This window comes from Neolamprologus multifasciatus, chromosome 4 (genome assembly GCF_963576455.1).
Source record: "Neolamprologus multifasciatus chromosome 4, fNeoMul1.2, whole genome shotgun sequence".
NCBI lineage: Eukaryota > Metazoa > Chordata > Actinopteri > Cichliformes > Cichlidae > Neolamprologus > Neolamprologus multifasciatus.
In genome coordinates this window covers 23,877,575-23,892,420 of record NC_140442.1, presented here as the reverse complement: position 1 = coordinate 23,892,420, position 14,846 = coordinate 23,877,575, and the positions used below count along the sequence as shown (strand labels likewise).

The following is a 14,846-nucleotide window of genomic DNA, read 5'->3' as shown; positions in this document are numbered from 1 at the left end:
GAAAAAAGGTTAATGGCATATACTCCAAGTTTTACTTTTTAAACATAAAAATTGTATGATATTGTGTTAAAAAATGAAAGAACTACAGTTGAGCTACCCATCTATAGTCACCTGCGACTCTATTAGGTAGGTAATCAATCACATTTAGGCATGCAGATAAGGTCGAAATGACCTGCTAAAGTTCAAACTGAGCATCAGAAATATGGAGAAATATGGGAGTTTAAGTTGCTTTAAGTTTATTGGCATAGGTGTTGGTGGCAGATGGGCTGCACTGTGTGTTTTAGCAACTGCTGATCTACAGGGATTTCCCCCCAGACAACCATCTCTAGAGAGAATACTCCGAAAAACAGAAAGGTGAGCGGAGGTGCTGTGAGCAAAAATAACTTTTTCATGTCAGAGGCCAGAGTTCTTTAGAAAGAAAGGCAAAATAAGCCAAGGTATGCAGAAGAGCATTGGTAAATATATGTCGAACTTTGAAGCAGATGGGCAGCAGAAGACCAGACTGGGTGCCGGTCCTGTCAGCTAAAATAATTAAAAAATAAAATAAAAATAGAGAGAAACTGTGGCAACACTTGACGTGGGCTCACCCAAACTGCTCAACAGATAACTTGAAAATTTTTATGTAGTTTGATGGGTCTTTCTGCTGCCACGTTATGGTAGGGTTCAAATTTGGTGTGAACAACATGAAAATACAGATCTGTCCTCCCCTGTATTAATGTGGTGGTGGTTTAATGATATGGGGGACATTTTCTTGGCACACTTCGGTCCCCTTAGTACCAACCTACCATCACACCACAGTGTCCCTGAGTATTGTTGCTGATCATGCCCATCCAGTTATAACTACAGTGTACCTATCTTTTGATGGTTCACAGGAACCATCAGGAGGATAACACAACCATAAAGCTGACATCATCTCAAACTGGTTTCTTGAACATGAGTTCATTGTACTCAAATGGCCACCACGGTCACAAGACGTCAGTCCAACAGAGCATCTTTGGGACATTGTTGTTGAATCCATGCCAGGAAAAATTAAGTCAGCTCTGAAGGCAAAAGGACATCTAACCAGGTATTAGTGTACCTAACAAAGTCATCAAATCTACACATTTAAAATGGCACAGATCTTAATTCTAAGCACCATCACATTTTTACCTAATGTGTTTGCAGAATTCTTCAAATGGAAAACCATAGTTGATTTATTGGTTAAAAAGTACAACTCCACACATATGGCATTATAAAAAGATACACAAATATAACACCACAAGAAAAGGAAAAAAAAGGCCAAAAACGTTACTTCTTGCAACAATATTTGTATTTTTTTTATTTCACAGCAAAAACATGAACACATCAGTGAACTGCTGACTCATTTCCAGCAGATATATACTTGTATTAACCTGTGTCAATACATAACTGGATAACTCTCCCGGTTTACATATTACGTGACAATAAACCCAGCCAATCGTTGCATATCATTCATGATGGAAACGGATGAGCAAACACTGATGAGGTGCTTAAGATGAGTTTTTTTCTGTTTATAATACTCACTGTAATTTTTTTTTTTTAAGTATGATGTGTGCTCAAGGACTAAAGTGTGTTTTAATACCAATGAATGAAATGAATCACAACCTTCTAACATGTTTAAAAATAAGAAACAACAGAATTAACACCCATCTAATATGCCTTTCAGTCATCCCACACAAGTGCAAATGTCATGGATTATTCAGCCTTGGCTTGAACCAACATTTAGAGTAAGAAATTTCTACCTTTTCTTTCAAAAAGTGGCTTCATATTAATACTGCATACAACTTTATTACACAGATGTTGTTGCTAGTAGTGCATCTTTAATCATTTACATCCATGTAAAAATATCCCTCACTGCAGTAAGCTACTGTGTTGTGTGGTGTTTACTTGTGAAGGTGGAAAAATAAATCTCTTACATCCTGTATTTGGACTCTACGCTCAGCCTGTATTTATTTGTTCCAGTAGATTTCATAAGACTTCTTCTCTGAGTAGGAAGCCTCCGTTGTTCCTGTGCCACTTCTCACTTTTTCCTTCACCACTTTCACCACCAGACTACCAGCGAGGGCGATGCCGGCTGCAGCTTTGCCGATTTCGGCCACCGCGCTCAGAATGCGCGCTGTTGCCGACATGGTGCCCCACGGGTCTGATGCAACCCTGCTGGCTGCTGTTGCCACACTGGGCCCTGTTACCCCACACGCAGCACCAGCGGCCACTTCCTGAGTTAAGGCTGCAGCACACTGAGGAGTCCCAGTGGCTGCTGACGCTAAACTACCCTGAGCTACCCCTGCTGCTGCTGCTGCAGTTTCAGCTCCACCGAGGGCAGCTGCTCCCTCCAGAGCTGCTCCTAAAGCAGCCCCACCTGCCATGGTGCATCCCACACCGGCCGCCACCCCGACTGCAGTGGCCCCTATGATACTAACCTGGCTGAGGGCATCTAAAGCACCTTCTGCAGGACTGGAAGCCTCAGCGCTAGCCATGGCTCCAACAGAACTACCCAGAACTCCACCTGTTGCTGCGCCCAGAGCCACTGCAGTTTTCCCCGAGGCTGCTGCCACTATGGCGCCCACGGCGTTCCCCACACCTGAGCCTCCCGCCACAGACATCCCAGCTAACTGAGCGGCAGCAAAACCAACCGAGTTCCCAACAAGAGATGCCCCAGCTGCAGCTGCCAAAGGGGCAGCCGCTCCAAAAACTGCCCCAACTGCCATGCCAGTGGCTCCAGCAGCCACCAGGACCTTAACTCTCTCCAGCACCTTGGGAGAGAGCGCGGCTTCCCTCCTGAAACGAATTAGTGACGACCGGACAGATGGCCGCCGGCTGACAGCTCTGCCATGGCCCCGATGTCGGCCTCTGATCTGGTCTCTCAGCAGGCTGAAAGGACTGCTTCTGCTCTCCTTTGCCCATCTCTCCACCCTAAGATCATCTTCACTTCCTCTTTCTACCCCTTTCCTCTGGAGCTCTTGTAATCCTCTCTCGCTGCTTCCTGCTATGTTAGACTCTAAAACACATTTTCTTCTTTTTGCAAGTTTAGCCCCCTCTTCAGTTCTGCAGTTACTTCCTTCTTGGTCTTCACCCTCTGCTTGCCCTCGCTCTCGCAACATCCTATTCTGCTCCTCCCTGATTGCAGCCTCTGCCTCTAAAAACATTGTGTTAGTATAAAACCCTCCGTTACTCTGCCTCACCATACTGTCTACCTTCACCAAGAGCTCTTTAACCTGTGCTGTGTTACTGGGGTCTTTGTTGTTGAGCACATGGTACCTACCCCCACACTTGTCTATCAGAGCCCTCAGCCCAGGAGGTGCAGTCATGTTCAGATATTCTTCTATCCCCATTCCCTCTAGGTCATCCCCCCTTGTAAAAAGAACCACTGTATGGCTAAATACAGCGTCCTCCCCAAATATCTTGGCCAGCTCACAAACAGCCTGGTTCTCGTTGTCTGTGTATCGTCCTATTGGCACTACAAGGAGGAAAGCGTGGGGGCCAGGAGCAGAGAGAGACACGCATTTGGCAATCTCTGCATGAATCTGCTCCACACTGAGGTGAGTGTCTCCAAAGCCTGGCATGTCAACAACCATGAGTCGCCTCACTCTCCTCTGTGGGACGGCCCGGCCATCTTCTTCAGCGAGCTCAGCGTTTCCCATCTCGCAAATCTGAGTGACAGAGCTGGCGCTGACCTGTGACAGGAACTGCCTGCGGCCCAGGATGGTGTTCCCAGATGCACTCTTGCCAGATCCGGTCTTTCCAACAAGGACCAGTCGGAGGTCTTCTGAGGTCTCAGAGTCGACTCCTTCCTTCTCACCCTCCATGTGTACTGGTTCCTTGTTCCCCTCCTCGTCTTCTAACAGAACATTAGGAGCAGAAAACGTTTGGCGTTAACGCTCAGACTACTGTAAATGTTTTTTTTTGAAATGTTCACTACAAATGTAATGACCAATGGAAAAGCAGACAGCAACCAAGGCTTGTATTATCTCCACTTTGTGTCGTTGGGAAAGATAACAGCAATGTAATGAGCTTTGTAAAGAGAGAGCATCAGGAAGCTTCTTGCACATAAACAAAACATCAATAGGTTAGCTACAGGCAAGAGGGACGCGAAGCTAGCAACATCCACTAGGTGGTTAAATTAAGTGTCTAACTTTAACACCACCCAGTGACAACATACCCTGAAACTAAACATCAAATGTCGAATGAAGAGCTCACGCTTTAATCTCGTTAATTAGACTGCCAGCTAATAATTCAGCCTTACCACGTTAACAGCTTTAGCTTAGCTTTCGTTAGCAAGTCGCTAACTTTTGACAGAAACATCAAAGTATGATCTTACCACAGTCCAAATGATGAAACATTTCGCAGAGACTAAAAAGCCGTTTCTTCTCTACATGCCAGCTTCCCCTTCATCCTCTACATGCGGCCACAGATGGGCTGAAGTCAAACTGTTCTGCCCGCATATGAAATGCAAACACTGGACTTTGTGTCTTTGATGGTTTCCTGCCCTCTGTCGGTTCATCTGCTCGACAAAACAAATGTAGCAGGTCTGTGGAGCACAGAGGGGGCTGCTTTCAGCCGCTTTCATGTACAAGCTTGATTTGGAAGATTACTTTTTCTTTTCTTTTCTTTTTTTTACCTCCATCCTGACACAATAGCAAGAGATTTGTGTGTCTTCCCGGGCTCGAACCGGTAACCTTTTGTTTGTTATTATACAAATGTGTAGAGTTGTCACATATAAAGCCCTGAATCTTTGTATAGAGTTTGTGTTACAGTTTTTCCTATTGATAAAGCCCAGCCCCGTTGCCATTCATACTAAAAACAATTAACAGATAAAAAAAAATTAAATGACAGGTAAATTACACAGTAAAAAAAAAAAGAAGACTTTTTTTGTGAATTAACAAAACCTGTATATCAAGTACAGGGACAGTCTGTATAATGAACTACCAGAGCTTTTTCTGTAATTTTATTTTTATTATTTATTTTGTACTTTCACTGGTCCTGCCTGTTTAAGGTCAAAGAGGGCTGTGCGTGGCCCACAATGTAAAATGAGATTGACATCCCTACAGTATGAAGCCACATGAAGTACAAATATATTATATATATATTCATATATATATAATTTTCTTCCTTATGTATCAGAGTCACTTTATTTCATTACACGTGTTAACAAAATGGCTTGTTCATTCTGCAGCAATGATATTTTTCTCTGAATATACATATAGTTTTCATAACAGTCATTATTACTATATGAAAATTACATCAGTCTCAATTGTGTAGCTCTGAATCCACAAAATGTGTCAATTTAAAAAGGAAGGGGAAAAAATATGGGAAAAAAGGTTAAAGACGAGGGACTGCTAGATGAATGGTCACATGTTGTATTTCAGGTTGACAGGATAAAAATAATGTGAAGGCTCATTAAGGCAGAAAAAACTATATGGTCAATTAAAAAAAATAAAAATCTGAAATGAGTCCCTCAGATGGAAATAAAATAGCAGACATAAAAACGAACCCATGGTCTTTATCATTACGCCATCCTTCGGGCAAACGCAAAATAATGATGTGTCCTTATTAATTCTGAGCAGCAGTGGGAATGTAAATCTGCCTATTCACAAACATCCTTTGAGAAATTCAACAGCTCTTAGAAATAATGAAAGATAATATTCAATCAGCGGTCGAGCCCAACCCAACCATAAACACGCCACATTTTCAAAAGGTCAAATTTGGTATGGGATTTTAGATACAACCGAGACCAGACACAGTACAGCGGGGGCTTCGCAAAGTTTTGAAGAAAAACGATTAGACTAAAATGAATTAATATCCCAAAGTTCAGTTACATAAGCTTCAAGTTATCAAAAATGAGTTTGCCTTAACTTCATCTCCAGAGAGTTATTTATCTTATTTTTTCCTTCCCCCCCAAATTCTAAAGAACTGCTGACTTACAGCAGTTCAGGCTTTTCTCAGATCTGGACGAACCCCCTCCTCCACTTTACATTTTTGTGTCACATTGAGGTTTTCTCTCTCTCGCTCTTTCTCGAGCACCTGGCTTTTGTACAAGTGACGGCAGCTTTTTGTTTTTCTTCACTGTCACCAGAGTCTACAAGTCAAGCCACCCCTTGTGGACTGCGAGTGTACGCGCCTTCTCATCTCCTCCTCTTCCTCCCTCTCCTCTGCTCTTCGCGCTCGATGAGGTGTAGCGCTATAGCTCGTTGCGAGAGCGGGATATGCGAGGGCCTTTCCTGATCTCTTTCCTCTTCTCCTCCTTCCTCCTCCTCTTCTCCTCCTCCCTCAGGATCTTCTGGAAAGCCTCGGCTGTGTGAAGCACCTGCGGCAGATAAGAAAGGGCGCAGGGAGATCAAAGTCGCGATGTGAGAGAGGCTGTGTTTTCTTAGAGAATTTCTACGAAAAACAAAGCAAAGATCTGCATGTGTTTCTACTCCTGCTGGTTGCAAAGGTGTACCCAGAGAGTCTCTGGGGTATTAAGAAAGCTGTTACCAGGTATCAGGCTAGAATAATAATGGATGATGGCAAAGTGTAGAACAGCATGTACGCAGCGTACTCACATCATCTCTCTCTGTGCGGTACGGGTTTATAAAGTCTGGGGATTTCTCTGTTATTCCCAGCTCCTGTGACATCTGCGAGGTGAGCAGAATAGGAAAGATGGCAGAGGAAAGAAAAGAGGGGGAGATGATACATAATGCTTGCTTCAAAAAGAGCTAAGAAACGTCACATCACTTATGCTACAGCTAAGAAGCGCTCTGATGCAATTTAAACCACATTCCTTGTGAGTATTAGAGCTCATTCTTCATTATTTACCACTCATGGAGGTGGATGAAATAGAGACGAGGGAGTCGGAAACCAAGCGTGGGGTTAAGCGAGGGTCGAACGCACACTTAGGACGCAAAACTGCTGCTGCTGCTGCTTCGAGCCTCAGAATTAATCCACTTCATAATCCTCTTGGCACATTGCTAAGGTCACAGATTAATCCTGCAGGAGTTTAGTTCATTAACCCGCACATTAAACAAGGAAACACCGGTTAGACACCTTTGGTCTTTAAAGTTTAAAAGGCCAAAATTCAATTTCTACAGAAATATCTGACACGCTGGCTGACACTGACTGATAACTCCACACTTACATGACATGAGATTGCATCACTCTTCAAACCCACCAGATTTCCAGAGAACTGTCACCCTTTTCTTTTTTAAGTCATTTTTTCCTGTTTGGTATAGCTAATGATGCACGGATGGCACTTCTGCTGAAAAGATAACATCTTGTGGTTTATGAGAATGTGCCTTCTGTTTAACGTGTGGCTAAAACTGATCTAGAAGCCACTGAGCAGCCACTTTGAAATGCAGGTGGGTAGTTTGGGCAGTTATTGGGAAGCATTATCTAAATTCATTTAAATTTCAATAGTGAGTGAGAGATAAGACCTGTATTTATAGAACAAAACAAATCTGGGGAAAAAACCCTCAATATTTGAGTATTGTTTTCCAAAATAAACGTTTTTTTCCACCCATCCATCCCTTGCCATTTACCCCGGCCCACCTCCCTCTCACCGGCCACTTCCTGCAGCTCTTCTGGGGTGACACCAAGGCGTTTCCAAGCAACTGGCTCCTTTTTAATGTGGACGAGTAGTTCCTCTATTCTGAGCCCCTCCTGAATGACCGCTCTCCAGTCTGTAAGGGAGAGCCCTGACACCTTTTGAGAGGAAGTTCATTTCCACCCCTTCTATCTGCAGTCTCATTCTTTCAGTCGCCACACGGAGCTTGCGGGCACAGGTGAGCGCAGGAACGTAGGTGCTCTGATAAATCAACAGCTTTTACGCTCATCTCTCATTTCACCCCAGTGATGTAGACTCTGTAGATGCAGAGTCTACATCACTGGTGATGCCAAACCAATCTGTCCGTCAAGCTCGCCTTTTGCTCCCACTCGTGAGCAAGACCCTGAGATATTTAACTCCTTCTTTTAGCCAGTGCAGCTTTTTTGCTTCTGGAGATATTAATCTGCTACCATCGCACCATTATTGTTGCTTTTGCAAGAATCTCCTATAGATTTCAGAATTCGCTGAGCCTTAAACACGCTGCCAGGGATAAGGCTGGATATTAGGAGCCGAAGAATCACTGTAAACCTCAACTATTCTTTTGCTCTGTGCCAGACACATTTACATCACTGTGCTTTGGTTTGTAACGCACTGTTTTCTCGCTGTGTTTTGAATATTTCCATTATATCCTCCTGCAGAGAGATGTTTTCTTTTCTAATCCAAGGCGTGAGCTGAAGCTGCGGTATGCAATCACTGCAAGATCAATCACGCTGAATCTCATGAAACTTAGTGGAGCACTGGCAAAGGAAGAATTAGGTAGTTAGATTTTGATCTGAATCATTTTCTTTCAGCTTTTGCAACAACTCTCAGTCTTCAGCGCAAAGTCGACAAATCTTTTCTAAATCCACACGATCGAAATGAGAAAAAGTGAAACCAGAAACATTTTTTTGACACCCTTAATAAAAAGGCTGCGGCAGGTCTTACAAGTGTGAGGACGTGCTGGTGGGCTCCTCCTGTGAAAACCCCCGTCTGGTTACAGAAGTTCAGCCCCCAGCGCAGCAGGCCGCTCCAGTCGGTGTTCCGGTCATAGTAGTGGTGGACGATACGGGGGAAACGCAACGCCACGTCGCCAAAGAACGCCGTATTCTCCACTATGTGGGAATAAGCTGCAGGACAGAAACCGAATATGAATATGCACATGTATATAGCACACTGTGAAAATGATGCTTAACAGAACAAAGGGAGGAAAACAGCTCAAGATTTTACTGGGGGAGCACACTCAGACCGCACTGAAGGGGATAAAGATGGGATGATGAACACCAGGCAGAAGTGGGTTTTTTTTTGAGATGGGTAACAGAGCGGCAGAGGTGTTGGAGACAGAATCAGTGTGTGAAAAACACTCGAGAGCGAGAGAGAAGGCAACAGCTGAGATTTAAAAGCGAATCAGACCTTCTTTGATCTTATCGTCCATGGGGAAGGGGTCATCGGGCTGCATGTTGGCCGCAACCAAGACCTGCCGGGAGTCCTCCAACACCTTAAGAGAGAAAGAGAGCTCAATCTCCAGGGTTATGTACTCCCATCTACGTGCTACGATTGTTATTCTTATGACATTTTACACACCACCTCCCACAGTCGTTACAGTCAACGCGTGATCTGTGTGGACACTGCACAGAATAGCTACGCTGGCTCACACACACGCAGACGTATAGAAGTGCTGACAATGTTTTGCAGCCCCCGAAGGTCGACTCTGCTCGTTCTCCTTGAGAGCGATGCAGATGCACGCATAGCTGCCCGCTGGGAAATGGAGGCCTACAGTAAAATCACAGCTCCCAGTCTGGTGCAAGTGAATGGCACCTGTAAGCAGCATGAATTCAGATTCAAATGAAAAGCGAGCTCACGCGCTGCTGAATGCGGTGGATTTTAGAGCTTTTGATTCTCTATCGGGGTGCAAACATTCTTATCCTTCAATTTGCTGGAAACACCAGGCAGGTCGAGCTTCAGAGCGCCCGCTCTCTGATGCTAGTGGCCTTGTCTGTGCTTGACTTGCTGCTTCCCACGCACTATATGATGTCTTACACACACACACACACACACACACACATACACACTGTACCTTGAAGAGCCCTTTGAGCATGATGTCTATGATCTTGTACTGCTGGTTGATGTCGTTCAGCTCTACTAGATTCTTGAGTGCATTCAGCTGATCTTTCCTCTTGGTCTCAAACAGCCGCTTGTCTGACAGGAGGAGGTCAGGAGGACAAACGCTCTCTACATGGACATAACTCACATCAAGAGAGACACACCCGTGAAGATGCTTAAGTTCAACACTTAGTGACTTGCACACACACACACACAGACATCAGCGGACAGCATTTGGCGGCAGCTCTGCACGCCGTCAGCAGAAGGATACAGATCTCCAGGTTGGAGTCGTGTCTCGGTCGGTGCGTGTCGGAGTCTGCCGAGCTGAGTGCGGCAGCGGCGAGCGCCAGGACCACTGCACCCACACTCCGCATGGTCAGCAGGGGGTGGCAGAGAGGCACTCTTCTGAAAACAGGGATGACGAGCCATCAGACATTGTTCCACAGCAGAATATTGTCACACAGTCGCCTGATTAGATCCTTTCAGCTTGCCTGACTCACTACGCTTTCACATGGAGCCAGCAAACACAGCTTTCTTCTCCATTCATTCATTTTTCTCCTTCCAGAGCTACTAGATGGGCTCATGCTCTCTCGTGTGATACTTGTGGAATGTGAAGTACGGAGACATGTTGGGGAGAAGTGGTCAATATGGAACACCAGAGGGTAGCCGGCATTTGAAGAGGGCCTCCGTATGTTCCTTTTAAGACACATCTGATGTCTGGCACTTGCATAATCCCCAGAGGAACTTTTACAGTCTCTGTAGCAGGTGCCCGGTCTGCTCTTGCCCGTCCTCTGCCCTCTCTATTCAAAAGCGGCGGTCTTCTATATCATTCTGATCCTGTCGCAACTTTCCCCGTCCTCCAAGGCTTTTTTTGGTACGTTTCAAAGGGAGGCATGAAAGTGAGAAGATAAATACAACAGCTAAATATAGGACCTCATCAAAGGATGATTCGATGCGAGCCAAAAAATAAAGTTGTTTTTTTTTTTTAAAAGAAAACATTAGCAGAAAACAGAAGTAACTGGAGGCAGGGAGAGGACATGTAGATGAAAAGCTACAAGATATAAGTCATATAATCCATGTATAATTTAGCAGGGCTCCATCAATGATACTATCAGAGGGATGCAGTGGGGTACAGATAGGATGGAGGGAGAGTAATATTAGGAGAAGCAGCGGGGGGAAGAGGAGGAGAGGAGGGAGGGGCGTTGGAGCGTTTGGAAGAAGGGGGTGGGGTAGAGGAGTTGGAGACCCTGAGGGAAACAACAGCTTTCCTGGTGAATATTTCATCTACCTTTTGCTAAGGCACAGCGGTGAAACCCAAAGACACACAGATGGGAGAACTAGTGCAAGATAGAGGAGGCGGCTGTGGAATGACAGATAATGAGCACGGGATACTCGATTTCTGCGCTGACTGGATTAATCTTTACAAACCCGGGGTGCCTGTTCTCGAATCTCAAGGAGCGGGAAAGGGAGCAAATGTTTCAGGGCGTGAATATTAATTTAGACTAAAGTGAGCACCTTTAAGAGAACTTGCTCCAATCAGAACAGGGAAAGAAAGAAACCCCATCTGCTTCTCGGCGTTGCCTGTACATCTACAGCACGCTGATAACGCAGACAAACAATGAGCATTTCATACTGAATCATTCTTCTGTTTAACGGCAGCGTCGGTGTATTATTTCCAGAAAAATGAAAGCAGATTTTTCCCCCCTATTTCATTTTGGCTTTCCCTGCCAGTCTCTGGGGTCATTTATTTTAAAAATAAAACTCAAAAACAACTTTGTTCATACGGAGTCAGCAGAAACCAGCGTTCCTGCAGACAGCTGAGTGAAGACAATGTTCGATTAAGGCCAATTTGTGCATTCTGAGAACATCTTTTGGGTAGCTTCCCAGCTTTCTGAGAAATGCTGCACTAAATATCCTTAAGTGCTGGTCGAAAGCCTCAATATTTCTCGATAACAGCCAGAGACGAAGGGGGTTGTCTTTCTGGTAGTAGCAGCAGCTTGTCGGGTTATTTGATGTTCCTGTGTGCCTCCTAGCAGGCAGCCATGTAGCTCTGACAGATATTTATGAGGGAAAAGGTCATCACCGTCAATACGCATAACCAGGAGCTGCTGATGTTTCCGCACAGAGGGGCAAAGTGCTGAGGCCGTAAGAAGTGATGTAGGAAGGGCATTAAGGCAGGATCAATCATTTCTAATGTGGCACGGGCAGTGCAGAAGTGCATCCATTAACTGTAAACAGGCAACCCTGATTACACAAGATGAGCACGTCACTAATTCCAGGGCACTCGGCTCGGTCCTGAGTGGAACTGAAAGGAGTGTGAAGCACAAAACTATGCAAAAATCATCATCTGCTGACATTAATGTTAACTTTAAGCTCCCCTTAAAAATGATGCTGCTCTGTGAGAGAGAACTTACACAACAGTGATTGCCTGCATCCCTGCACCCCCAGCCTGTCTTACTACAGGAGTAAAACCAGCTGAGGGAGGGAGTTCACCTGGCCATCGCCATCATGTGCTGCTCAAAGGGGATCGTCAGATCCCTGCAGGGGTTCTCATTGGTCTTTAACCAATACTTTTCTTTTTTTGGGTGCACATATAAACAAAATTGATCTCAAAGCAGCGCATGCACTAGAACACTGTTAGGACAACCCAGCTGATCTGCAAAAAGCTTTCTTTCATATTCTCCCCTGCTGGAATGAAGAAACTTCAGGGGAGATGTTCAGCATCCAAGGTGGGAGGCTCGGTTCAGAAGCCGTCTGTCCCTCCGGCACTGGAGCTGGCGAGATGTGTCGGGGAGGTCTGGAGGCAGAGGCAGAGTGGTTCTTGCTGAAGTCGTGTGAGCCCACATAAATCTCTTGGCTTGGAGCTGCTAGCAACAACCTCTTAGGGCAAAGAGGCTGAAGTTTGATTTCCTGTGTGGGAGATCCAGGTTCCAGCTTTGTCAGTAAAGTAGGTTACATTATCTAATCACCCGTGAAGAAGAACCGCTCTGACTGGAAATTGTCTGTATTGTTGAAAACATGCATCCAATTTTCACCAGTGTGATGAAAGATGATAATCTTCAATCAAGGATGAGAAAGAAGTCCGACCCGCAAACAAGCCTGCTCTGCAGCATTCATTTCAAGAGCCACAGCTGACCCTTGAGGTGAACAGTGCTCCAGAGAGGATGGAAAAAAGCAAGATGCCTTTCAGACAGCTGGATGTGCAGCAGGAGTGGAGCCCGGTTCCCCTCAGGCTGCCAGCCTGCTGTGGGAGGCTTGAGGTTCAAGGACTGACACATCATCTCTCGCTCTCTCTGCTTCCATCCTAGAGGCTCTCCTTCTGTCATCATTCATACAGAGGGACGGACATGCGTAATGGTGATGATGGTGGTGGATAAAGACTGTCACATGCACCATCAGCTACAGATTGTTTAATTGATTGCATGTCCCCTACCTGACCTGGCTTCCTACAGCTGCACGACTGTCTGTACCCAACTACAGAGTAACTATTTATATTCTAAACGGAGAATTACACGCTTTTTGTATCTTGGATGCACGGCTACATACAGTGGTATTATACACCAACACCTCAATGATATACAACTATTTATAGAAGACTTCCCAACTAGGGGCTCACTTTTGTAAATTAAGTATTTAAAGTCGACAAATCGATGCCTCCTGTCATCGCAGCTGTACGCTCCGGCGGATCCGCCAGCCAGCCAGCGGCCAGCACAGCAGATCCCCCGGCAGATAGAGCTCTGCTGGACACTACAGCCACCAAACTCGAGGTCCACTCACCGTGTTGTAGCGAGAAACGACAGCGCCACAAGGCAGCGATTAGCGAGCGGCGTTTGCTCCAAAGTAAAGAGTGCAGTTGAACCTTCTTTATCTCCGCTCCGAGCGTGAACAAAGACAGAAAAAGAGCTCGGCTCGCCGATGAGGTAGACGGGACAGTGAGTTTGCCCTCCTCTGGATCCTCAGGTGACAACAACGGAGGTGGAGGCGTTCATTTACATGCGGCTCTCGCTGCTCCACTCTGCCAGTGCCACGATCGCACCGGCTGGCTCGTCTTGGACGAATGACAGCGAGCGGGCGCTAAACACGGAGGAGGAGGAGTGCGGTTTCCACACGGAGGAGTTAGAGGGAGACACCGCCAGAGCGTGGGGATCAGGGGCTGCGTTCCGTTTATGCTCAGTTTCCCCCGGGATTATGATGCCGTCCAGCCACGCTATAAACTCGCGAGGTATTTTATAAAGATGGCAGCAGGGTGGAGTAAGCGAACATGTTAGGTAGTTTATTTGCAGCTAGGGTTGGCTATGCTAATGAAAAGTTGCCTTTCTGGAAGTTGGCTGTGACAGCAATTTAAAAGTCAACTGGACGTCAAAAGGGACTGTGCGATCATATAAGAACCCCCACCATTGCCACTTAATGAGCTGCCAGTGAGAAGTAAAGAAACACACTGGAGCTACCCAATGGTACAATGAACGATTGATTTTCTTGCAGTAGCCTAAAGCCTGAGAGCCCATCAGTGGCCATACAGTTCAAAAATAGACCACAGGAGACGTTTTACCCTGCAATTATATCCCACATGGCTCTCAAGCACTTCGCCGACAGCTGCTCTCTGGCAGCTTGTCCACCTCACAACCACTGCCACACACACCAGCGGTCTACAGGGAGTCGTACTCCCATCACCTGACAGCTCTGAGAAGGTGTGGATGGGGTAGAGAAATTCACATTAATGTGGTTAAATCCTATATCTGGCAGAAGAAACTAGGTGGGAAAGCGAGAGAGTTAATTCCCCGAGCAGAGCTGCTCACCTGCAGCTTAGACAGTGTTTTTTTTTTATTAGCAGTGTCCTGGTCTAAAAAGATTCACTCTCTGCCTGTAATAAGCTGTTTTAACATTTCTCCTTTAACGCCTTCTAATTGGCTGCCCCCGCCAAACAGACAGTCTAGATAAATGGTAAATGGACTTGTTCTTATATAATGCTTTGCGACTCTACTCTAGCACTCAAAGGGGTTGATACAACATGCTTCATTCAGCCATTCACCCCCTTTCATACAGGTACTTTTGTCTACACCCGGTGCTTTCTACCTAACATTCACACATTCATATCCGATGAACACATCAGAGAGCGACATGGGGTTCAATATGTTGCCCAAGGACACTTAGGAATGCAGTCTAGAGACTA

The 14,846-nt window shown here is 45.6% G+C and overlaps 2 protein-coding genes across 4 annotated transcripts; both read right to left on the bottom strand.

Moving 5' to 3' along the window:
* Positions 1-51: 51 nt before the first annotated feature.
* LOC146520523 (uncharacterized) lies at positions 52-4,614 on the bottom strand. Of its 2 annotated transcripts, none has more exons than XM_085157796.1 (2): positions 4,337-4,614; positions 52-3,853 (listed from the first exon to the last, which is right to left on the bottom strand). In XM_085157796.1, exons 1-2 carry the CDS (start codon positions 4,356-4,358, stop codon positions 1,968-1,970), a joined length of 1,908 nt encoding a protein of 635 aa, XP_085013922.1. In that variant the 5' UTR covers positions 4,359-4,614; the 3' UTR covers positions 52-1,967. The 2 variants fall into 2 exon arrangements, with proteins under 2 accessions (XP_085013922.1, XP_085013921.1); XM_085157795.1 differs by having other exon boundaries at positions 58-3,856.
* A 347-nt stretch (positions 4,615-4,961) lies between these two features.
* Positions 4,962-13,729, bottom strand: ccdc134 (coiled-coil domain containing 134). 2 transcript variants are annotated; one of them, XM_085157827.1, is made up of 7 exons: positions 13,454-13,729; positions 9,948-10,078; positions 9,651-9,772; positions 8,987-9,071; positions 8,522-8,703; positions 6,561-6,632; positions 4,962-6,322 (listed from the first exon to the last, which is right to left on the bottom strand). In XM_085157827.1, the coding sequence occupies exons 2-7, from the start codon at positions 10,048-10,050 to the stop codon at positions 6,197-6,199; spliced, it is 690 nt and encodes a 229-aa protein (XP_085013953.1). In that variant the 5' UTR covers positions 10,051-10,078; positions 13,454-13,729; the 3' UTR covers positions 4,962-6,196. The 2 variants fall into 2 exon arrangements, with proteins under 2 accessions (XP_085013953.1, XP_085013952.1); XM_085157826.1 differs by having other exon boundaries at positions 9,948-10,081; positions 13,454-13,727.
* Between the last annotated feature and the right edge of the window lie 1,117 nt (positions 13,730-14,846).